Source organism: Globicephala melas, chromosome 2 (genome assembly GCF_963455315.2).
Source record: "Globicephala melas chromosome 2, mGloMel1.2, whole genome shotgun sequence".
NCBI classification, from domain to species: Eukaryota; Metazoa; Chordata; class Mammalia; order Artiodactyla; family Delphinidae; genus Globicephala; species Globicephala melas.
In genome coordinates, this window is record NC_083315.2 from 172615616 (window position 1) to 172638767 (window position 23152).

Below are 23152 nucleotides of genomic sequence, written 5' to 3' on the forward strand. Positions count from 1 at the left end.
GGCCACGGCAGTGAGAGGCCCGCATACCGCAAAAAAAAAAAAAAAAAACAACACAATAAAACAGTTTTAACCTTACAGTATAGTACCTTGAAAAGTACAGTACAACAGCTGGCATACGGGGGCTGGCATCGAGTGAACAGGCAAGAAGAGTTACTGACTGGAGGAGGGAGAGGAGGTGGGAGATGGTAGAGCTGCAGGATCATCAGCAATAGGAGATGGAGGGCCAGCTGCAATTTCACTCACGCCTGACGTTGATGGACTGCACGTTTGCATCTTTGAAAGTTCACAGCTTGAAGGTTCGTATGTAGGGGACTTACTGTATCAGCCTCTCTGCCCTCCTTGGAAGTTGAGGTCAAGGCTGTGGGTTGCAAGTTACAACCCTCTAATCACATGGTTGGTTCTCCAGGCAACCAGCCCTCACTCATCCTTAGGGGCTTTCCAAAAGTCACCTCATTAACATTAATTCAAGGGTAGTTGAAAGGGGCTTGTTATCAGTAACAAAAGACATCAGTTTCACTGTTATCACACAAAACTCTTTCAGGAAGTGAAGACCAGAGGCCAAGTATTATAACAAAGGATGCTTCCATTCCTCTTACACTTTGGAAATTCCAAGGGTTTTGAGAGCTATGAGCCAGAAACAGGGACGAAGACCAGATATATATTTCTTATTGTATATCACAGGTTTCTTCATTAGTTGCCTTTCTTTTAAGTCTTTTTTTTTTTATAGTGCTTACACTTCTCAGAGATATTATCATTTTCCCCTGTGAGTTCATCACTGTTTCCTTGGAACATTCAGTTGCCTCGGCCAGTCCTGCTGATTTATGCTGCAGATGAGTTTGGCCAGGACCTTAGTTGGGATGGAAGTTCCTTGGGGCAGAGGACCGTGGTATTATGGGCAAGGCTCAACCATTCCCTTTCCAAATGCTGAGATTTGAAAAACAAGCCCGTATCTGTCCCCTCTCTGTACCACTAATAATTCCTGTACTTTTTGAGTCCCAGTCTCTGCAGCAGAATAACTTAACAAACATTCTGAACACCCAGTATGTACCAAGAATTGTGCTGGTGGGTACAGGTGGTTATAAAAGATGAATAAAACATGGTAGCCCTTACCTAAAGGATAGTGATCTGTGACAACTATTGATAATGCTGTAAAATGCTGAAGAAACACAGCAGCAGGAATAATTTTCTCTGGGGGCCTGGAGGGCATTAGACACCTCACTGAAGAGGCGATATGTAAGCTGGGTCTTGAAGGACAAATCCAAGTTTGACTACAGTTGGTCATGAACCTTGCTAGTAGGTTTTCATAACATGTCAATGATGTTAACTAATTCTGTGTAGCCGTTTCTCTATCCTCTTTTTCTCTACTCCTAGAACACAAGGACCTACTGCTCAGAACACTTTGCTTCTTTTTAACACAAATTCTCATGGAAAGCCAGTATTACACAAGCATAATTTTTTTCTGTATTTCTTAGTCAAAGACCCTTTTATGCTCAAATATACCACTGAGGCAGAGTAGAAGAGCGATTAGTCTGTTTAAAGGAAAGGAAACTAAAATCCACAGAAGGTGACTTCCCCAAGCCACACAGCAACTAGATCTTAACTAGATCTCCTAAGTAAGGTGTCTTTTAGTATAGCTTCCTGATTCGTTGTCAACCATTCTGCTTCCTTTTGGGATCTAGCCCCATGGAAAACACCTCCTTCAAGTCAATATAGTTGTTGTTTATTGAACATGATCAAGGGCCAAATGCTTTAGCATTTAATATCCTGTGTGAGATTTGGTGCCCTTCTCTTTCATTTGTTCATTCATACATTCATTCGTGCAATTAACGTCTACCCTGTACCTACTATATCCTAAACAGTATACTAGGTGCTGAGCTCAATTCATAGGAACACATTATAGGGTGCTACCTTAAACGACATTTCTTAACTCTCTCACTAAATTGCTCTTCAAGTGTCAACAGCCCCTATCCTGTTTTTCCAATACTTTCTGTTTCCCTGACACAGTTGATGTAGGAATTGGTGGTGTACCTGCAGCCCATAGTTATTAATATAACCAGTCCTTTCATTGAACAGATGAGGAAGCCAGGGTCGAAAGTGAGGAAGTGAATGCCCAGGGACATACAGCGTGCCCATAATAAAGCGTGGGCTGGAGTCCATGTCTCATAACACCCTGTTCATAAATCTTGCCACATTTCTTGCTCCGTCTCATAATCCTACTCAAGTGCTGTATTAAGCCAGATGGTAGAGTTTTTAAAAATGCCCCCAAAAGATTCACTCTTACCTGTGACCTACTTATTGAAACCAAGAAAAAGCAGTAGTAACATGTTTTGAGGATAGAGGAAATGAAGGATGAAAGTGAAAGGCACATTTCTCACAGTGAGGATATTTACACTGAAACTAATATCTTTAGGAAATGCTCAGGAAATGAAAAAGAATACCCTTTGGTACTTTAATAATCATAATCAACTTCTGCTTCTGGCCATGACAGAGTATTTGTAATAGACTTGTCATCTTGACAAAAACAACTGTGAAACTGAACAAAATATACAAAATTCCTAAATATATGAAGGATATTGAAACTCAGACAAAATATTAAATTCTGGCTGTTTTCAGGCATTGAACAGGCGGCACAGTACTCTGATCTTTGAGTGGAGAAACGCACATGATAAGCCCCACAATGGCTCTAGCTTTCTACCTGGAGTCTCTTTCTGGTCTTGGCACAGAATGGTGGAACCCAAGCTAAAAGTTGATCTTAGTGAGCGGAAGAGTCACTTGTTGGAATTCCAAGCTACTGAAATAGCTGGATGTTGCAGGGCAAGGAAATAGGGAAGAGGAAGCGATGTTGAGTTTTGTGTAGGGAATTCACTTTGGGTTGTTGGCTAAGGGCTGGCTGTGCATGAGTAGAATGGCACTCTCCGTGAGACCTAGCACAGATTCCCTTCTGTAGGGCTAAGAGCTGAATGATGATGCCAGAGGTCATGCAGTGCTGGGAAATGCTGGAGATCCCTGTCCACCTGAATGAGGAGACCTCACTGAGCAGCACCTAGGCATTCAGTTGAGACCCCAGAACAGCTATGCATTAGGAGTAAGGACTATGCCCTTGAGTAAGGGACATACCCTAGGGCTAAATCAAAATGGAAGTAGAACTTAAGAAAGAATTAATCCAAGCTTGTTAACAATAAAAGGACATGCCAATAATTTACCTAACTGCCAGGACAAACTCAATACCTTTAAAGGAAGACAGCATAGCGGAGACTGTGCAGTGTATCATAACGGGAGAGAAATTATATAGAGAGGATTATATGAACGACGGCTGACTTCTCATCAGATACCATGGATGCCAGAAGACAGTAGAACAACATTTTTAAGGTGCTGAAAGGGAAAGAAAAAAATCTCAGAATTCTCTATCAGAAAAAAAAGTGCCTTTAAGTATGTAAGCAAAATGAAGACATTTTTCAGCTAAAAGAAGAGTAAGAGAATTTATTGCCGGCATACCTGATGTACAAGAAATGCTATTGGCAGTTCCTCAGGCTGAAGAAAAAGGATGCCAGGCAACTCAGATGTTTAGGAAAGGGTGAAGAATACTGGGAAGGATAAATATATATGGGTAAATATAAAAGACTTTTTTCCATAATTAAAAAATACAAACACACATACAGCGTTCTATTGAGATTATATAATGCATAGGACTACTATACCATTAAGGGTGGGAGTGGATTTATGCAGTTATAAAGTTCTTACATTTTACATGAAGTGTACAATATTAATTCTAAGTATACTGTACGAAGTTAAGAATGTATATTTTAATCCCTAGAAAGACGTCTAAAAAGTAATGTAAAGAGGAATAGCTAAAAAGTCAATAGAAAAATTAAAATGGAATTCTAAAGGGTATTTAGTTTACCCAAAAGAATGCAGGAAAGGCACAACAGGGGAACCAAAAACAAATGAGATAAACAGAAAAGTAGCAAAATGGTAGATCTCTACCCAATCATATCAATAAATTAAATGTAAATGGACTAAATATTCCAATTAAAAGGTAGAGATAGGGCTTCCCTGGCGGCACAGTGGTTAAGAATCCGCCTGCCAATGCAGAGGACACAGGTTTGAGCCCTGGTCCGAGAAGATCGCACATGCCACAGAGCAACTAAGCCTGTGCGCCACAACTGCTGAGCCTGCGCTGTAGAGCCCGTGAGCCACAACTACTGAGCTCATGAGCCACAACTACTGAAGCCTGCGCACCTAGAGCCCGTGCTCTGCAACAAGAGAAGCCACCGCAATAAGAAGCCCGCGCACCACAATGAAAAGTAGCCCTGCTCGCCACAACTAGGGAAAGCCCGTGCACAGCAGCAAAGACCCAACACAGCCAAAAATAAATAAATATATAAAATAAAATAAAATGAATAAAATCTATCTTAAAAAAGAAAAGGTAGGGATGGATATGTTCATTAACTTACTTGTGGTGATTATTTCATAACATACATGTATATCATGAGCCAAGGAGTACAGGTAGCCTCTAGAATCTGAAAAAAAGGCCAGGAAGTTCTTCTGCTTTAGAGCCTCCAGAAGAGACTGTATCACTTCCAACACCTTGAGTTGAGCCCAGTGAGGCCATGAGATCTATGTCAGATGGCTGGCCTACTATTATCTTACAAAACTAAGGTAATAAATTTGTGTTGTTATAAGCTGTAAGTTTGTGGTAATTTGTTATAGCAGCAGTGGAAAACCAATAAGGATGGAAGAAGATATACTAGATAAATAGTAAGCATAAGAAAGTTCCAATGGCTACATTAATATCAGATAAAGACAAAGAGTGTTACCAGCAATAAAGAGGGGCATTTCATACTGATCAAAGGGTCAGTTCATCCGGAAGATAGAATAGTCTTAAAAATATATGTACCTAACAAGAGCTTCAAAATACATAAAATAAAAATTGGCAGAAATACAAATCCACAATCATGTTTGGAGATTTGCCGCTCCACGGCATGAGGGATCCTCCTGGACCGGGGCACGAACCTGTGTCCCCTGCATCGGCATGCAGACTCTCAACCACTGTGCCACCAGGGAAGCCCATGTTTGGAGATTTTAACACCTTTGTCTCAGCAATTGATACAACAATTAGACAAAAATAAATCAACAATGACAGCAAACCAATAAAGACATAAGATCCGAACCACACTTTTTTTTTTTTTTTAATTCATTTATGGCTGCGTTGGGTCTTCGTTGCTGCTTGCAGGCTTTCTCTAGTTGTAGTGAGCGGGGTCTACTCTTCGTTGCTGTGCACGGGCTTCTCATTGTGGTGGCTTCTCGTTGCGGAGTACGGGCTCTAGGTGCACAGGCTTCCGTAGTTGTGGCACGTGGGCTCAGTAGTTGTGGCTCACGGGCTCTAGAGCACAGGTTCAGTAGTTGTGGCACACGGGCTTAGTTGCTCTGCGGCATGTGGGATCTTCCCAGACCGGGGCTCAAACCCGTGTCTCCTGCATTGGCAGGCGAATTCTTAACCACTGTGCCACCAGGGAAGCCCCGAACCACACTTTTAACCACCTTGACTTAACTGACATTTTTAGAAAAATGCACCCAGTTTCAGAACACATCTTCTGACTACCTGCTGGACCATCAAACAAGTCTCAGTAAATTTAAAAGGACTGCAGTCATACCAGGAAGAACCAAAGAAGAAATTCTAAATATGTTCTTTGACCACAGTAGAATTAAATTAGAAATAGATAATAATAACAGAGGTAAGATAACACCAAATATTTGGAAATTAAACAAAATATTTCTCAATAATCTATGGATAAAAGAAGTCAGGGAAAATAGAAAATATTTTGAACTAAGAGAAAATGAAAACCACAATATGTCAAAGTTTGTGGTTTGCAACCTGAAGCTGTGCTTAAAGGGAGATGCGTATCTTTGAAATCCTTTGAAAATGCACTTTCAGCCTTCAGCTCTCACTGCCTGTGCTTTCAGCTCTCTAGTTAGAAGTGATCTTTCTTTTGTACTGTTCTCGGTGTAGCTGTTTTCCACTATATCAGTAATAACATCTGAACACATCAACTTGCTAACCTGTCAGTCTCTTCCTTTCTAACCCGCAAAAACCCTTTAAGGACAAGTAACTGCTGTTCCCATCGATGTTTTGTCTCTAGTTTCTAGCACAGTGCATGACTGTGGGTCCTCAGTGGGTCCTCAGTCAATTTTGAATGAAAGATTGGGAATGGACCTTATCTTCATGAGGACCCTGTGGAGACAAGCAAACTAAGAATTATTAGCCCCATTTTACAGTTGAGAAAACAGAAGCCCAGGTTCCCTTAATGAGCCAGTGACAAGGCCAGGTTTCCATCATTCCTCAGAAATTTTCCTTTCGGGTCCTAAGTTGCTGACAGAAACGTCACCATTAGTGAGAAGCGTCTCCCCAACAGAATTGTAGAATTTATACCGGGGTAAAACTAAAGCCTTCACCAGCTGTAACCTCATCATGTCGTCTTTTATTCTCTGGAGGATGGGCCAGGGCACCTTTCCGTGAATGCTTGTAGGAAGCCCTCGGCGCTGGGCCTCGGTGTCCTCACCGGTGAGGGAGTCTGGCCCTTGACCTTTCAAAATGCCCTGCCCGGCTGCGACCTCATCCTGGCCCTGCAGAAAGCGCTGGAGCTGGAGGCTGCAGCCTGGCGCTTTCAGGCAGCCCATGCTGGTGGGTCTGTGCACCACAAGCTCTGTTGCTCTATTTTCTACCTAGGTTTCAGTTCTCAACTGGGGTTTGTTTCTCCGTTGCCTCTGGTTCAGCTTCCTTTTCCTGTTTGGTTTTAAGTAGAGTCTAAAAATCAAGTTGCTGCCTTCCGAGGGTCTGTGCCCTCTGATCAGCTGGCCTGGTGGGAATACAGGACTTACCTCCTCGGGTTCCCTGTGCTACAGACGTGCAGCCATGGCCACAGTGTGAGTACGGGGACCAGAGGGGACAGAGGGACGTCAGAGGAGACCAAGAATCACGGGGACTCTAGAGATTCCCCCCAGATCCCCTGGGTGTACTGATGGGGAGACCGAGGACCCAGAGGGCAGAGGACTCTCTCACAGTCACACAGCAGGTTATGATGGAGCCTGCCCACTCCGTCTGCTGGCCTGTCCACTACGCTGGCCTGTGTCTCTGGGTGCCTGTCATCTTTAATGGCTTTTGTGTGTGTGTCAGAATCACTTCCTCAGAAGTCAGATGCCTGCCTCGGGTGGTAGAGGGGGCTCTGAACTATCTGAGGGGACTGGGGCTTGGCTGAGAGATGCTGTGGACAGATCCTGGCTCTTCTCTCAGAATGACCTGAAAGCATCGGGGTTTTCTCTGAATGCTGGGCACAGAAGGAGGAGCTGGGGTGCCTTCTGTACAAGTTGAGACCTCATGGGCTGTCACAGCAGAACCCTGACCTTCTGCTTGAGAGACTTGGGACTGACTTTAGACCACGGATCACTTAGGCTGCTGCGGTTTAGCACATGTGTGGGCACCAGCCGGTCTGTGTCCTGAGCTGGTCATTGTGAGCGCCCTTTCCAAAGGTGAGATTATAATTCAGACGTGATTTGCCCCTGCCCTGCGACCCCGTACAATACTGTGGCTCGTAGGACAGAGCTTCATCCTCTGGGATTTGGGGCATTGACTTGATCGACTCACTGCAGCTGTGCGTCTCAGCATAAATTATAATCCCTGCCCTTAAAAATTACTTCACAGTTCCCAAACTGCTGTTTCACCAGTTTTCTTGATTCTTTCAACCGTGTTGGGTGGTTAGCTCAGGAAGGGGGCATCACTGCTGTTCTGTGGGCGAGGAGGCCTGGCCTCTGATCGGCTGTGGCCCTCGCTCAGGGTTGCATGGCTGGTTGAGGAGGGACTGGAAGGAGAACCACCCAGAACAGCTGCGTCCAGCGTTTCTCCCAGGATGCAACACGGGCTCTCTAGGAGCATTTTGCAGGGAGTTATGACAGCTGACACACAGTAAGTGGGGCCCGTCCGATGCTTCTGGTCGGCAGGGGAGCTTTGGAGAGGGCGGCGCTCTCGCGCCATGGCGCGGCCTTGGGCAGGCTGCCGGAGCCCTTCCTCCAGGCGCTGGCAGCTCTCAAGGCCAGGGCCGCAGTTGGCCTTCCCTGCTCCTTTGCAGCCAGTTTTCTATCATCCTTGAGCTCTAGAGGACTTGTGGGTGGAGCTGCAGCAAACCAGACTTCCGTTTCAAAGGCTCGTTAGCTTCCGAAGTGGGCAGGCGCCAAAGTCATTACCTGCCGAAAACTACACTGAAAAGTTGAGTCTACTCTATCCTGTCAACTACTGACTGCAGAAAATAGTATCAGAAGTAAACCAGGAGGAAGCAAAGCAGTTCTTAAAAGTCTTTTAAAGTTGTAGAAATCTTAGGAGTTTCCATCTTGAAAGCAGGTTGAGACCATCTACAGTAGATCACCTGGGTTAGTGGTGCTTCAGGCATCTTACCCTCCACTTCAACCAGATCCACTCTCTTTTATCTTTTTAAAGTACTCCTGGATATTTCTTTGAGGAAAGAAGTTGTATTGTTGCTGGTGATGATGATTTTGAAATCTGAAAACTACTTATTTAGTCCAGCTCTGAGGTATACACAGTTGGGGAAATTGAGGCCCAGAGCTGGGGCAGAACTTGTTCTTTGGTGAGTGAGTTAGTGGTCCAGCCAAACCAAAACCCAGGTTCTCTGCACCCACCCTCCCCGTACCAGGCTGCCTGCGCTCACGGTGCCAGCGGGACGGCACGTACAGCAGCTGTGAGAGCCGTAGACGGTTTGCTTTCCACATGCTGACATAACAGAGATGTGATCACTGGATTCCTAGGTCACCGTGGTTCCTGTGGTGGGGATGGAAAAGGCCTTCCCATCATGAAAGCGGGTCAGTCCCAGTTCCGGCCACCCATCAGTCAAGAAACATTTTCTGAGCACTCAACCCTGGGCTGGGACCGGGGAGTTCTCTTGAGCACGTGCCGGCGTACAGCACGCTCTCTCGGGCATGATTTCATTTAATGCCTACGGCGACCCTGAAGGTGGCAGGTATTGCTTTTATTGTTCCCACTTCATAGTGGAAGAAACCACGGTAGAGAGGCAGGGAGTAAGTTGCCCAGGAAGTGAGAGACCCAGGCTGGAGTGGGCCTCCTGATGCAGACGCTCTGCACTCCTGCCCCTGAGCTGGTCGAGTGGGAAGGCGGCGTTCTCAGGAATGAAGGAATCACAGGGCCTTAGTCCGGTGCAGTGTAGACCATGGTGAGTGTAGACAGGAGGCACGGCAGGAGTTGAGAAGTCGGGGGCTGCCAGGAGGTACTTCAGGGAGAAAGTGGGGTCTCAGGTAGACTCGAAGGATAGGGGTGAGTTGTATTTTTATTTTTATTTTTTATTTTTATTTTTGGCTGCTCTGGGTCTTAATTGCAACATGAGGGATCTTCGTTGTGCCATGTGGGATCTTTTTAGTTGCAGCATGCCGGCTCTTAGTTGCGGCATGCGAACTCTTAGTTGCAGCATGCATGCGGGATCCAGTTCCTGACCAGGGATTGAACCTGGGCCCCCTGCATTGGGAGTGCAGAGTCTTACCCACTGGACCACCAGGGAGGTCCCAGGGATGAGTTTTAAAAGGGACCGAGGGGCTGCTCTCGGTGGCAGGGAGACAGGGACTGCACTAGGGGCAGTAGGAAGCGGGCGCACGGTCGAAAAATCGTGGAGAAGCGGAAAGCCCAGCTAGAGCGACGGCAGAGGCGGGGCCCTGCTCACGCCCGCTGCAGCCTTCACCCCCCGACCTGCGCGAGGGCACGAGGCAGCCACGCCAGACCTGAGCATGAAAATATGAGGAGGGGCCACACGGGGGGGGACAGCGAGGGGAAAGACCCTGAGACGGGAACGGCTTGGTGCGTCCAAAGGTCAGGAAAAGAACGGGGAGGCTGAAGCGACATAAGGGGAGAGTGAAGGGAGGTGGGGCGGAGGGGCAGCCAGGCCTCATCACGCAGAGCCCGGGAGCCCGGAAGGAGTCCAGGCTGTGTCTGTCGTGTCACGAGAAGCCTTTAGAGGGAGTTACGCAAGGGGAAAGACATCCGACAGAGCTTCAAGAAAAGTCACTCTGGTCACTGAGTGGATAAGGGTCTGTAGCGCGACAAGAATGGAGGTAGGAAGGCGTCGGGGAGGCTGCTGCCGTCACGCAGGTGACAGGCCACGGTTGGGACCAGTGATGGAGCCAGTGGCATAGCGGGAGAGTGGCCGGATTTGGGAGGTGCTGTGGAGGTCTAACCTCTGGGACTGCCCGCTGGATCCAGGGTGGTGTGAAGGAGGGAAGTGAATCAAACCCAACTCGGGCGGACTCGGGGAAGGCCGGGTGCAAGCCTGTGTACTGGCTGGGTCGGTGGGGGTCAAGCCGGTGCAGGACGGCTTCCAGGGAGTGTTGGCTGAACGAGGCTGCACGAAGCGGGAACTCAGCGCGCCACGGCAGCGGGAGGACCGCACGCGTCAGTGATGCGTCTGACCCTTCCTGGTGCAGCCGGGTAATTCCAGCCCCTTCCCTCGTCTCCCTCTTGTCCTTACCGTGCTTGCTTGGTTGGTTTTCTAATGCACTTGTCACCTTCTGACATATCACATGACTTTTTAGTTTGTTGTTTGTCATCTGTCTCCACCCCACAAGGATGTAAGTTCAAAAGTGGAGGGTTTTTTGTGTTTTGCTGACTAGGGTATCCTCAGTGCCTAAAACAGTGCCCAGCAATACACATTTATTAACTTGCTGGAATTAATTAAGTACTTTCGTTACGATACTGGAGATGGCTGGGCCGCTGACGCTGCCAGCGGAGCTCCGCAGTGTGGCCTGTTGGACCAGCGGCCAGGAGAGCAGATGTTCCGTGTGTTCTCAGCTCGTGATGGAGCCAGGGCTCCCTGTGCGACCAGTCGGTAGTCAGCTGCCCGGGCACAGCAGTCACCACTTACTCCACAGCCCTTCAGAGCTTGAATAAGCAAACGTGGAAGAAGTTCCACGGCCTGGCCACCCCACGGTGCCCCCCAGCCCACACCCTTGCCTCTGCTACAGGGTTTGGAAGACCGTCTCTAAGGGCAGCTGGTGTTTCCTTTGACGTCTTGTCCTCACAGGCGAGTGTGAGTCCTGGAAGCTCACAGCCAAACGAGCCCTCAGAGAGCATGCTGTGCGTTTGCTGTCCCGGGATGTGTAGCCCAGTCATTTGAAGACGTCTTGAAACTTTGCTGTCTTCTTCTATTCAAAGAATCCAGTGTGTCTGCAGTGGAGAAACACTCCCATAACGACTCTTACGTTCTTCTCATGGGAGTGTGTTGTGTTCCCTGGGCTTCCTGAGGCAGGAGATGGTTGAGAGCTAGTCTAGACTTTGACACCTGAACCCTTAAAAGAGAAAAGTAGCAGCAGTACCCTTTTCTGAGTGTTCCATGCCAAGCACTGTGCTAATTACATTGATGTGATTCGACATGTGTTGTACTTGACCCTCATCCTCGGAGGTGTTCGTTGCTGTTCCCATCTCACTGGTAGAACAGGGGTCAGCAAAGGTAGCTTGCTTGCTCCAGGTCACACTGGTATCACTTGGCAGAGTTGGGCTTTGAAGCCAGGTCTCTTGTGTTTTCAAAAGCTAAGCTTAGCTGTAGCCTCTCGAAGGAACTTGCCCAGAATGACCATCAGAGTTAGAATCAAGGCTCCTAATCTCTGTCTTTCTTTGTAGTCTCCGATTTTCCACCGTTAGTACCACGGGAGACGGGAGACCTCCTCAGCCCTCCTGTGGCGCCCACGCTTCTCTCCGTCAGTCATCTGTTCATTCACCACCTCCCCTCCCAGCCTAGAGCTGTTCGTGGACAGGGTCTGCGTCCGCCCCCATGGCCAGGGGATGGCACGCACTCATTCTGATGCGAATCTGAGCCGAACCGCCCCGCCGATAATCAGGGGTGTCAGCCGAGGCGCAGCCGGGTCTCATTCCCAGGCGATTGATTAACTTACCCTCGGGGATGCGTGTACCGCCCCAGTCCTTGGCCCAGCCAGGTCTCTACCGCTGTCCCAAGGCCGTGTTAAAACCTGTTCCACTCCCACAAGTGGTCAGAGGCACAGACTCTGGGGACACAGGCATAGAGTGGAATTTAAATACGTTTGAAGTTGGAGCAGTCCTCGTGTGCATATGGCCTGTCAGGTGGCTCCCCAAGGGAAGGGCTGCGTCGGTGGCCTCGAGAGAAAGTGTGGGAAGGGGTTGAGACAGGATCAGTCTAAGGATGTCAGGCCCTCTCAACAGTTGGTTGGAGTGTTTGTTCCAGATTCCACTAGACTTCACAGAGAAGTGGAGCCAGCTGTCCAGGCATCCGGGACACTGGCATCAGAGCAGAGAAAAGGCAAACAGTCTTTTTTTTTTTTTTTTTTTTTGCGGTACGCGGGCCTCTCACTGTTGTGGCCTCTCCCGTTGCGGAGCACAGGCTCCGGATGCGCAGGCTCAGCGGCCATGGCTCACGGGCCCAGCCGCTCCGCGGCATGTGGGATCTTCCCAGACCGGGGCACGAACCCGTGTCCCCTGCATCGGCAGGCGGACTCTCAACCACTGCGCCACCAGGGAAGCCCTGGCAAACAGTCTTGACCGCACATGACGTGGCAGTCTGGCTCTCCCAACCAACTTGGGTAGAAGAAAAGATACTTGGGTTTGATACCAAATTTGTTCTTCACTTACCCAAAGCCTTTCTTTAATTCTAACACTCACAAAAATGGAGCTTAGTCACCATTTGAGATTATGCGTGTTATTCTGTGCGGATCTAATTTATTGTTTTCATTACTGTAATGCAGCAGTTCTCAAAATGTGATCAGGAGACCTACTCTTTTAGGGGTCTGTGAGTCAAAACTATATTTGTAATAATACTGAGACATTATTTGCCTTTTTCACTCTCATGAGTGCAAAGTGGAATTTTCCAGAGGCTTACATGACATGTGTTGACATTGTCACGGTGACAGCCAAGGAAGTGTATACTTGTGTTTTTAAAACTTCTTAGTTTTAATTTCAAATATGGTAAATACAGATAGACTTAATCTCCATAAACAGAAGCTTTTTGGCACCCTCAATAATTTTTTAAAATTTATTGAAGTATAGTTGATTTACAGTGTTGTGTTAATTTCTGCTATACAGCAAAGGGATTCAGTTATACATGTATATACATTCTTTTTCATATTCTTCTCAATTATGGTTTATCACAGGATATTGAATATAGTTCCCTGTGCTATACACTAGGACCTTGTCGTTTATCCATCCTATACATACTAGTTTGCATCTGCTAATCCCAAACTCCCACTCCATCCTTCCCCCACCCCCACCTCCTTTGGCAACCACAGGTCTGTTCTCTGTGTCTGTGAGTCTGTTTCTGTTTTGTGAATAAGTTCATTTGTGTCATATTTTAGAGTCCACGTGTAAGTGATATCATATGGTATTTGTCTTTCTCTTTCTGACTTATTTCGCTTAGTAGGATAATCTCTAGGTCCATCTATGTTGCTGCAGATGGCACTGTTTCATTCTTTTTTATGGCTGAGTAATATTCCATTGTATATAGATAGGTACCACATCTTCTTTATCCAATCATCTGTTGATGGACATTTAGGTTGCTTCCATGTCTTGGCTATTGTAAATAGTGCTGCTGTGAACATAGGGGTGCGTGTATCTTTTTGAATTATAGTTTTGTCCAGGTATACACCCAGGAGTGGGATTGCAGGATCATATGGTAATTCTATTTTTAGTTTTTTGAGGAACCTCCATACTGTTTTCCATAGTGGCTGCACCAATTTACATTCCCGCCAGCAGTGTAGGAGGGTTCCCTTTTCTCCACACCCTCCCCAGCATTTGTTATTTGTAGACTTTTTAGTGATGGCCGTTCTGACTGGTGTGAGGTGGTACCTCACTGTAGTTTTTATTTGCATTTCTGTACTAATTAGCTGCCATCTCCAGTAGTTTATACGGGCGTACAGGGGTCCTGAGACCAAAACAGTTTGAGAACCACTTCTGTAACATAGTCTGTTATGTGACTGTGCTATGAAAGACACGCACAGAATTGATAAAAGCCCCTGGTTCAGGGGGGTGGCTCCCACTGGTCGAGAGGAGGGCACTGGGATGCAGGGGCCTCCCAGCTGAACAGCTTTCTGAGATGACATCACATTTCCTGGCCTGAGTGGTGGGATCATGGGAACCTACTTCTCACAGGCGTGAACTGTTTTCAGAATAACATTTTACGTTTAGAACAAAACACCAAAGCTGTAGGCATGAACTGTTTCAGAATAAACATTTAAGTTTAGATGAAAACACCAAACCTGTTTCAGGCCTGTTTCCATTAAGAGGAAAAAAGGTCACCCTAGAGGGGATTTACTCATTACCAAGAAGAAAGGCACCTTTCCATTGGAGACATCTGGCGTCTGCTCCGGTAGACAGGCTTGCCTCTGCAAGAGAAGGCACCTGAGTGTGCTGCCCCATGTGGTGTGGCAGGGTACATGCCCACTACCACCTGTGCTGTGTTCTTCCTGTTTACCCTGAATTTAGTCACGAGGAAACAATCCAGGATGGGGACGGCCCCCAGCACAGTTGGCCTGATCTCTTCACACACACAAAAATCAGTATCAGTGATAAACAGGAAAAAAATAGGCCCTAACATGCTAGCTTAAAAGAGAGTAAGCAGACAACACAACTAAATGTAATGCATGAGCGGATCCTAGATCTATAAAAAATCAAAACATTTTGGGGAAACTTGGGTAACTTTTAATATGGGCTCTGTATTGGATCTATTAGTAAATTACTAATTTTCTTAGATGTAATAATGGTGTTTAAGTTATATATCAGAACGTCCTTATTTTAAAGAAATGTAAAAACCTTAGGATTGATGTATCATGATATCTGGAACTGTCAAATGGTTCAGAAAAAAATGACATAAAAAAGAGAAAACTTGCATGTGGCAAAAATGCTTTATTCAGGAGGCAGAGAAGCCCTATCTTGTAGCAGAAAGGGGTCTGCAGTCTAGTCCCGGCCTCCCGCATTTAGCTGTGGGACGTTGGTAAGCTTGCCCCCTTCACTTGGCCTGACTCCTCCATCTAAAGGTTCCTTACGAATGTTTCTGGGCTCTGACAGGGCTCTGTTTCCATCCCTGTTCCTTGGTCCCTGGATTGGGATGCGGTGCCAGTACGCCTGGTGCAGGCTTCCTGGTTCCCCTGGAATGCGTGCGTGTTGAGAAGTAACGGGAGGCCCAGGGTGATGGCCAGGAGCACCAGGCACTCTGCCCGAGACGCACGCACCCCCACCCTGGGCCAGACGCGCCAGGCTCCCCTTCTGCTGCGGGCGCTCTGCACCCCTGGAGTGCCGTGGGCTGCGCGCGCGCCTTCCCTTGATGGCGCAGACCGCGGCTTCTGTTCAACACACGGTCTGCTTTCTAAGGACCAGGCGTGGGGATATATTTGCTTCGTAGTCGGTACTCAGTGAAAGGGGTGTGTTCTTGGTTTATTTGTTAAATTAATGCGGGAAGAGAAAGCAGTGGTGGCCCGATCTCAGGTGGGTCGTGACCCCCTCCCCACCCCACCCCACCCCAAAGAATCCTCGAAGGCTGAGAAGCAGGATGCCTGGCAGAACTAGGCACACTCAGAAGCAAGCATGTATTCAGAGATAATTACTGAGCAATCCAGCAGGTCCCAGTTATTGGAGCTACAGAGATGAACATCTTTAAAGCAACCACAAAAAACCTGCCTCGTGGGGGAGAGAGAAAATCAGCAGACCTTCAGGACAGTGGCAGTGAATGGACAGGTGTTTCCTGAAGGCAGTGGCACTGAGCTGAGAAAGGTGAGATGCAAACTGTGGATGTAGGAAAGAGAAGTTGTCTTGAACGAGGGACATACTGGCTCAAGTAAACAGCACGTCTGCATGAGGTAAGACTTGAGGTGAAGCCAGTGTGAGGCGCCTTCTGTATCCACGTTGGAGCTGCCCTTACCCCTTATTCTTTTAACCTCCAAGGAGAAAACTAAGGTCGGGGGCTCCTGAGTGTGACCTGGAGAGCCACCCTGGGCGTTCAGGTGGCAGCGCGCAGGCTGTTGGGTCCTGCCTTTGCCGGGAGCCCCAGGGCGGAGGCCTGCCCACTGGGGGCACAGGCTGTGCTGCCGGGGCATCTCCCACGCCGGGTCTCCGAGCCCTGCTTTGCCCACTTACTCTCCTGAGTGCCTGCCCCTGGGAGGGTGATGGCCCACCCCCTGGAGAAGGTGCTGGGTGGCTTTCCTTCATGCCACTTACTGTACCTGCCACTGTTCTGCAGGTCTGTCTGGCCGGGTATCATATGTCTCAGCCTGACGGAAGAGAAAACGAGAGCTAGAGAGGTAGCGGCTGGGAGCAGGGAGTGGTGCCAGCTCATATCAGCTTACATCAGCCAGACTCACATTCACTGGGTGTTTATTGGGCGCTTAATCCCGCGATAGTTATTGTGGAGAGGGAGAGGAAGCTCCCAGTAGGGTAACCACTCACTCTGCTTTGCCTGGGACCATCCTGGTCTTAGCGCTGAGTGTCCTGCCCCACCTCCCGGGAAACGCCTCAGTCCCAGGCAAACCTGGATTCCTGGTCCTGCTGGGGCGACAAGATACGCCTTCAGGACAGAGTGTGATGAGTTGTTCTGTCTGAAGGGAGTGACCGAGCTGGGCATTGGGTTGAGCCCCTGCTGGCGGGGAGGGTGAGGTGTGATCCAGGCGACAGAGTGCGCTCCTAGGCTGACCCTCCAGAGGACCCCGAGAGGGCAGCCTGCACTTTCCCAGAGCCGCGGGTCTGTGTCCGCAGCTGGCCTCCTGGGAGCCTCACTCTCCGTAGGCCCACCCTCAGCACTGCGGTCTCCTGACTCTCAGATCCCAGGCCGCGGTGATCTGACGGTGCTCTGTAACCGAGACTTTTATTCAGCTACTCTCTCTGAGGATTAACGGACTCGGATTGTAGACGGAATGTTCCCACGGGCACGCGGTCATAAATGCACTTATTCACAGTTAGAGAGTCATGTAGTCAACAGTTTGTAGTGTCAGCAGCACACAAGGGAGCAGATTTACGAAGGGGAAAGAATAGAGCCCCTGCCTTCAAGGAGCTCACCTTCTAATGGGGCAGACGGATGCTGATGCAGATGTTGAGAAGCAGGACAGACAGGTAAGAGCTTTGGTGAGAGGCAGAGACGAGCACAGTGCTGCGGGGGCTGGTTCTTCTTACAGGTCCAAGTGCTGTACAGGTTCCAAGCTCAACCCTGGGCTTAGTTTTCCAATGAGCCTCTCTTCGTTGGCCCTGTTGTTCTCTGCTCCCTTTTTGGCTTTGCACCTTTTTGCTCTTACTTTATGAAATTACACTCTGTTCTTCAAATTTTTGTAGTAAATGCCTGGAAAAGCCCCGAAAGGTATTTGTAGAGTGGAAAGGATTCCACATTCACTGCGCACAGGGAAGAGCGTGGCCAGGATGGGGTGTCACCGCAAGCCCGAGAGAGGTTCGGAGACCTCATTCCCGGTCACGTAGGGAGCGGTGGGGCGGGAGTCCACCAGCTGGTGGGACATGGAAGCTGCGCTTTTCCAGAAGGAATAGACAGAAGCAGAGGTGGAGACTGACTTCAGGCTACTTTCACTGTGTTTTCCCGTGTATTAGTTTTATCCACAGTGTATCAGTGGTTTCTTATGTCAAGTCCAGGAATATCTGTGAGTATGTTTCACAGTTATATGCAGAAAGTTTGGGGTGTGTTTGCGCTTTTTCTTTTTAAGTGAGAGATTTCAACAGGGATTCAGTAGTGGTCTCTGACGTATAGCCTAGAGGAGTTAACTGCTGAACCAGTGACAAGACACTGACTGCTGACCCGGGGCTGGGCTTATGGGCAGAGCTCAGCACGAACGCTTGGCTGTCTGAGGGGGGCCCTGAGGTCAGACTAGCCTTGTACAGATGAGGAAACTGAGGCCCAGAGGATGCCATCTTCCTCCTCTACGGTTCTGACAAAAGCGCTGTCCCAGCTTTCTTAGTGTATGTCTCACCTGCCACTGGGAGGGAAGTTACAGACTTGAATATTTTGCTGGGCCCACAAATACCCATACAAAAGCCCAAAATGAGACTGGAATTGGACTGCTAGCTCTGCAAGAGCCTTCTCCTGGGAGAGAAACTGCTTGTACCTGCAGCTCAGAGCAGGCTGTTAGGTCCCAGGGGGCAAAAGTCCATCAGCCTGGCAGTTCAGCACCATGTGGAACAAACCAAACGGCATATTGGACTGATTCCCACTGGTCAGTGGTTGTTTGCTCACGTGAAGGCAGCCTGTCCGAGATGAGCCCTCAGGAGGACCAGCTTTGGCGCAAGTTGTGTAGGGCCAGGGCTGGGGGAGGGGAGGGGTAGCAGTAGTCCTTCTCAGTTTAGTAAAGGGAATCTTGTATGTATGTGTTTGAAAAATAGTTCAGCCATTCTGATATTTGTCTACCAAATTAACTTTCCTCAAAAAACTGATTTAGACAAATGAAGTGTCTGGTGCCTGTGAAATAACACGTGTAGTGTAGAGTTTGCATATTCATCCCCATGGAGGTGTCGAGAAGACAGTGAATATATGGCGCTCAGAGGCACTGTCTAGGCTGGAGAGGAATCAAGAGTTTACTAAAACAAAACACAAGAAAAAATTTTCATAACTAGGTGTGGTGATGGATGTTAACTAGACTTACTGTGGTGATCATTTTGCAATATATATAAATATTGAATCATTGTGTTACACACCTGAAGCTAATATAATGTTACATGTCAATTATATCTCAGTAAAAATAAAAAATAATAAAATGCTGACTCCTGCAAAACAAAACAAAAATCCCGAAGGGATAATAAGACGAATCTTAAGTAAACACGTGTTTTCTTGCACTTAGGGTTTGTTCGTGGTAATAAAATAAGCAGAGATAGACAAGCACTAGTCAAATGGGAACAAAAATAGGGATTTTTGATTAACCACAAGTTCAATTTGAACCTAAACTGCTAAAAAAAAAACAAAAAAAACACAAAAAGGGAGGCTGTGGCTATGATTACAATTTTTAAAAAGTGGTTGATGTTGAAGCACCTAGCAGGGGCAAGCACAGCGGGGGGTCCGTTGCCGTATCATGTCCGTTGAACAGCCCCGAGAGGTGTATGTGGTGCCCCAGGTGGGCTCTGCACGCAGTGCGCTGTCCTTGCCTCGCTGGCTGCGGGCCGCCCCCGCCCGGAATCCCACATCCCCTTCCTGAACCCGCCTGGGGTTGAGAGCTCTTCAGCATTAAACCCACACTGCGGTTTCTGCAGAAAGTCTCCCCTGTTCCCTCAGTCCCTCCAGGCTGAGGAAGGTGTGTAATTATTTGTCTTACTTCCTGAGTAGCTGTGAGCAGAGACTGTCATGTGCATCTCTGCATCACTAAATGTTTTTGGACTCACTGGCATCTGTGCTTGTCAGACGAAGGCAAGAGTATCATACCCAGATCCTGAGAGAACATGTGACAGGTGGTGACTCACTGGGGTGGCACAGCGGCCTGTCGCTGTGTTGTGTGAATGGTGGATGGCAGAGCCAAGGTGCTCCTTCAGTTGTCCACTAGACTGGCAGAGCTGTCCAGAGCCCCTTTGTGCCTCTGGAGGGCGGGGAGTGGGCTGACCCTCAGGACAAGGACAACTCAAACCGTTTCACAACAAACAGGCTGCTCTGGAGAGCAGAGTTCTCCGTCGCCAGCAGTTCCATTCAGAGGCTCGGCGCGCTCTTCGGGCTGCTTTAGGAGGTGTGCTGTGTTGAGCAGGAGAGGGGCTAGGTCCTCTCCAGAGCTCTCTTCACAGGGAGCAGTCCTCAGGCCCCTGCTGTCTGCCGGGTTCTGGAGATAGTGGAGAATGAGACCCCTGTGTCCCTGCCCTCGGGGAGCCTGCACCATGCAGGTCTTCCAGAAGCAGACACCAAGTCCCCCAGGACGGCTACATTCCAGAGATTTATCAGAAGGTCAGTGAAGGGTGGAGGGAGTGGAGAGGCCCAGAGAGCCTCAGGCCAAGGTGCAGGTCTGGCGTCTGCAGAAGAAGGGGCGAGAAGGACTGAGGAGGAAGCGTCTCAGCCCACAGCACAGTTCTGAGACAATCTGGGCCTGGCTGATGAGGTTTCCCCTGGGGAGGAGCCCTGCGTGGGCCAGCCATGCCTGCCACCACTGAGTCATTGGCAGACAGTAGCCCAGAGAATGTGGCCTCTGTGCAGACGTGGTGGGCATCCAGAGGGCAGCAGCTGGGACCACTGGTCAGCTCTGCTCCAGAACAGGCTCGTTTGAAGGTGATCAGAAGGGCGGCACTCCACGGCCTTCACACAGGGACTCTACCACACGGTTCCTTCCTGGCTTGCTCCCCCAGAGGCATCTCAAGGGCTTCTGTGTCACGTGCCAGTAAGCGCTACGCCTGGGATTTTGGCTCAGATCCCTCTGACTTGATGGAGTCTGTGCTTTGTTACCTAACACTGTGCCGCGTCTCAGGATCTCTCCTAGCTCCTGAGCCAGCATTCAGAGCACACACCTACTTGCCCACTGTCACCATGAGCGCCTAAGTGCGTGAGTAGCAGTAAGTGACACAACTTAGCCCGGAACTTGATTAGTAATTAGTTTACATTGGTGTGGGACTCTGACTTGATCTGAACCAAGGTCTAATTCTGTGTACAGTTTACTCTGATTCCTACCTTCGACTTCATGAGGACAGGGCCCCAATGACTCAGCTAGGGGAGCGGTAACTCCTAATATTCTCGTAGAAGATACATGGTTTCGGGCTCCAGAGCTCAGAGAAGGCAAAGCATAGTGCTGTGTTTGATTCTCCTTTTGTTTTTCTTTTTTCTCCCTGCCAGTATGATATGGCTGTCTTCAGGGGAAGCCCATGCCTGCTCGGCTCATCACTGATTTCCCCTTAATTATTTGTTGAATGAATAATGAATTATGGGAAAAAAGATGTAGCACAATTGCACAACAAAACCCACCTAGTTCACTCCCAGTACATGTGTCCACAGAGGGAGCCTCGGCACAGGGCGTGGACGGCTGGCGTCCAGTGCGCCCCAGACTCCTGCACCCTCGGGCAGAGCCGAGGGGCCAGCAGAAGGATTGAGATGAGCAGCGTAGGCCTGGAGCGGGTCTGAGAGCGCCGGCTCGCGAAGTCCTTAGCCGGACAGCCATCAAATGTACGTAGGGATTCGTGTAACGTGAGGTGAGGGGATGTGTACGGACAGGTTTGTGTGTGCACATACCCAGAATCGTTGCTAAGGTGGTGACCATCTGTATGTGTCTCCTCCGCCGGCTTGGAGTCGTAGGGGAGCCGGGTCCCGGGGAAGCTCAGCCCACAAGAGCCCTCAGGCAGGCTGCCTCGGCCAAGCTGAGGTTTCCAGGTCCCTGAGGGCCAGTCTCCTGGAAACCATCGTTTTGTCACCTGGTGACCGCTGGGACTGGGGAGAGAACTTCTCCGAGTATTTGGTTTCCCTGCCCTCTTAGAGGTGGTGAAGGGAACGGACTGTGACTTTCTCCTGACTGCTTGGTCTCCTCGTCACGACTATCACAATTACACTTTCACTTCTTTATAACTTGGCGCCGACTTGCTGGGCTTTAACTTTCCGTTTCTAATTCTTCAGCCTCCCTTTCTGCTAACAGCCACTCCTCGCTGCTGTTGGGGTGCCTACCTTTGAAAACCACGTCTTACCTTTTTTTTTTTTTTGCAGTACGCGGGCCTCTCACTGCTGTGGCCTCTCCCATTGCGGAGCACAGGCTCCGGACGTGCAGGCTCAGCGGCCATGGCTCACGGGCCCAGCCGCTCCGCGGCATGTGGGATCTTCCCGGACCGGGGCACGAACCCGTGTCCCCTGCATCGGCAGGCGGACTCTCAACCACTGCGCCACCAGGGAAGCCCGTCTTACCTTTTTAATTGGGGGATTCTAATATACTAGAGACTGAGAAAGTAAATGTTTAAGATTATTAGGCTTATGTGTAAATGAAGAGGCCGGTGGGCTCTGGGAGACTTGCCCTGCGTGCTGTGGCAGGAGTTGCAGTGTGCTGACTTCAGTCATGACTATCTTCTCTCTCCGGGTGCTTCTTTTGCTTCTTCCCTCGTTTTCTGTCACATGCTGAACAGGGGAGTTTGCTCGGAAATGCCTCCATTGAAGCAGGGTGGACCATCTATTCATTTTGATTCACTCTGTTCTTCAGAAGATCACCTAATCATGTTATTGCCTACATAGCATGTGTGAAGCCACACTGTCGTGCTGTCATAAACTGAGCGTTTTGTTGGATGTTGTGGAGAATATTATCTATATCATGTATTCTAGAGTCAGACAGAACAGGTTGGAAATCCCAGATAGAGTCGCTGAGTCCCTATGTGAATTTGTATAAATCTTTCCAAGTCTCTGAGCCACTCTCTTGTCATCTACAAAATGGGGGAGATAAATGGCTGCTTCATAAGTTGCGAAGCTTATGTGCTTTAGTGCATTGTCTTATTCAACACCGTGCCTAGGGCATCGTGGACAGTTGGCAAATTATAGCTGTAATTCCTTTCTAATTCAAGCACCTTTTCCCCTGAAAGTGAAGCTGGGAGTCTCTTCCATGCTATCAAAAACTTTGGCATAGAACCTCCTGTCCACTCCCCCTGGTCTTTGGAGAGTCAAAACTCATCACCACACAGAGCGGCCCTTCCACAGACAGTTGGAAGCTCTGGCAACTAGGAAGCTCCTTTGTGTCAAGCGGCAGTTAGCCTCTGTTTCAGAAAAGGACAAAGCCAGCATCCATCCCTTGTAACTGAGGCTGACGCTTAACGTTTTCTCTTGGTCTGCAGCGAACAGAGTATCTGCCAAGCCCGGGCTTCCGTGATGGTCTACGATGACACCAGTAAGAAGTGGGTACCAATCAAACCTGGCCAGCAGGGATTCAGCCGGATCAACATCTACCACAACACTGCCAGCAACACCTTCAGAGTCGTCGGAGTCAAGCTTCAGGATCAGCAGGTGAGTGCTGGGGTGACAGGCCGTCCCCACACACACCCCCCACACACACGCACCCCTCACACACACACACACACACCTCACACACACACCCCTCACACACACACACCCCTCACACACACACCTCACACACACCAGACACACACACACCCCTCACACACACACACCCCTCACACACACACACCTCACACACACCATACACACACCTC

At 48.8% G+C, this 23152-nt stretch overlaps 1 protein-coding gene across 8 annotated transcripts in view; it reads left to right on the forward strand.

Moving 5' to 3' along the window:
* EVL (Enah/Vasp-like) overlaps positions 1 to 23152 on the forward strand; it is a 162646-nt gene that overhangs the window by 79386 nt on the left and 60108 nt on the right. For 5 of the 8 annotated variants that reach the window (XM_030883380.3, XM_060295284.1, XM_060295282.1 and 2 more), the window contains one exon: positions 22778 to 22946. In XM_030883380.3, coding sequence (XP_030739240.1) covers positions 22778 to 22946 — 169 coding nt within the window. Of the gene's footprint in view, positions 1 to 6782; positions 6925 to 10454; positions 10499 to 22777; positions 22947 to 23152 lie in introns of those variants that run through there. The other 3 variants (XM_060295280.1, XM_060295281.1, XM_030883379.2) reach the window with 2 other exon arrangements.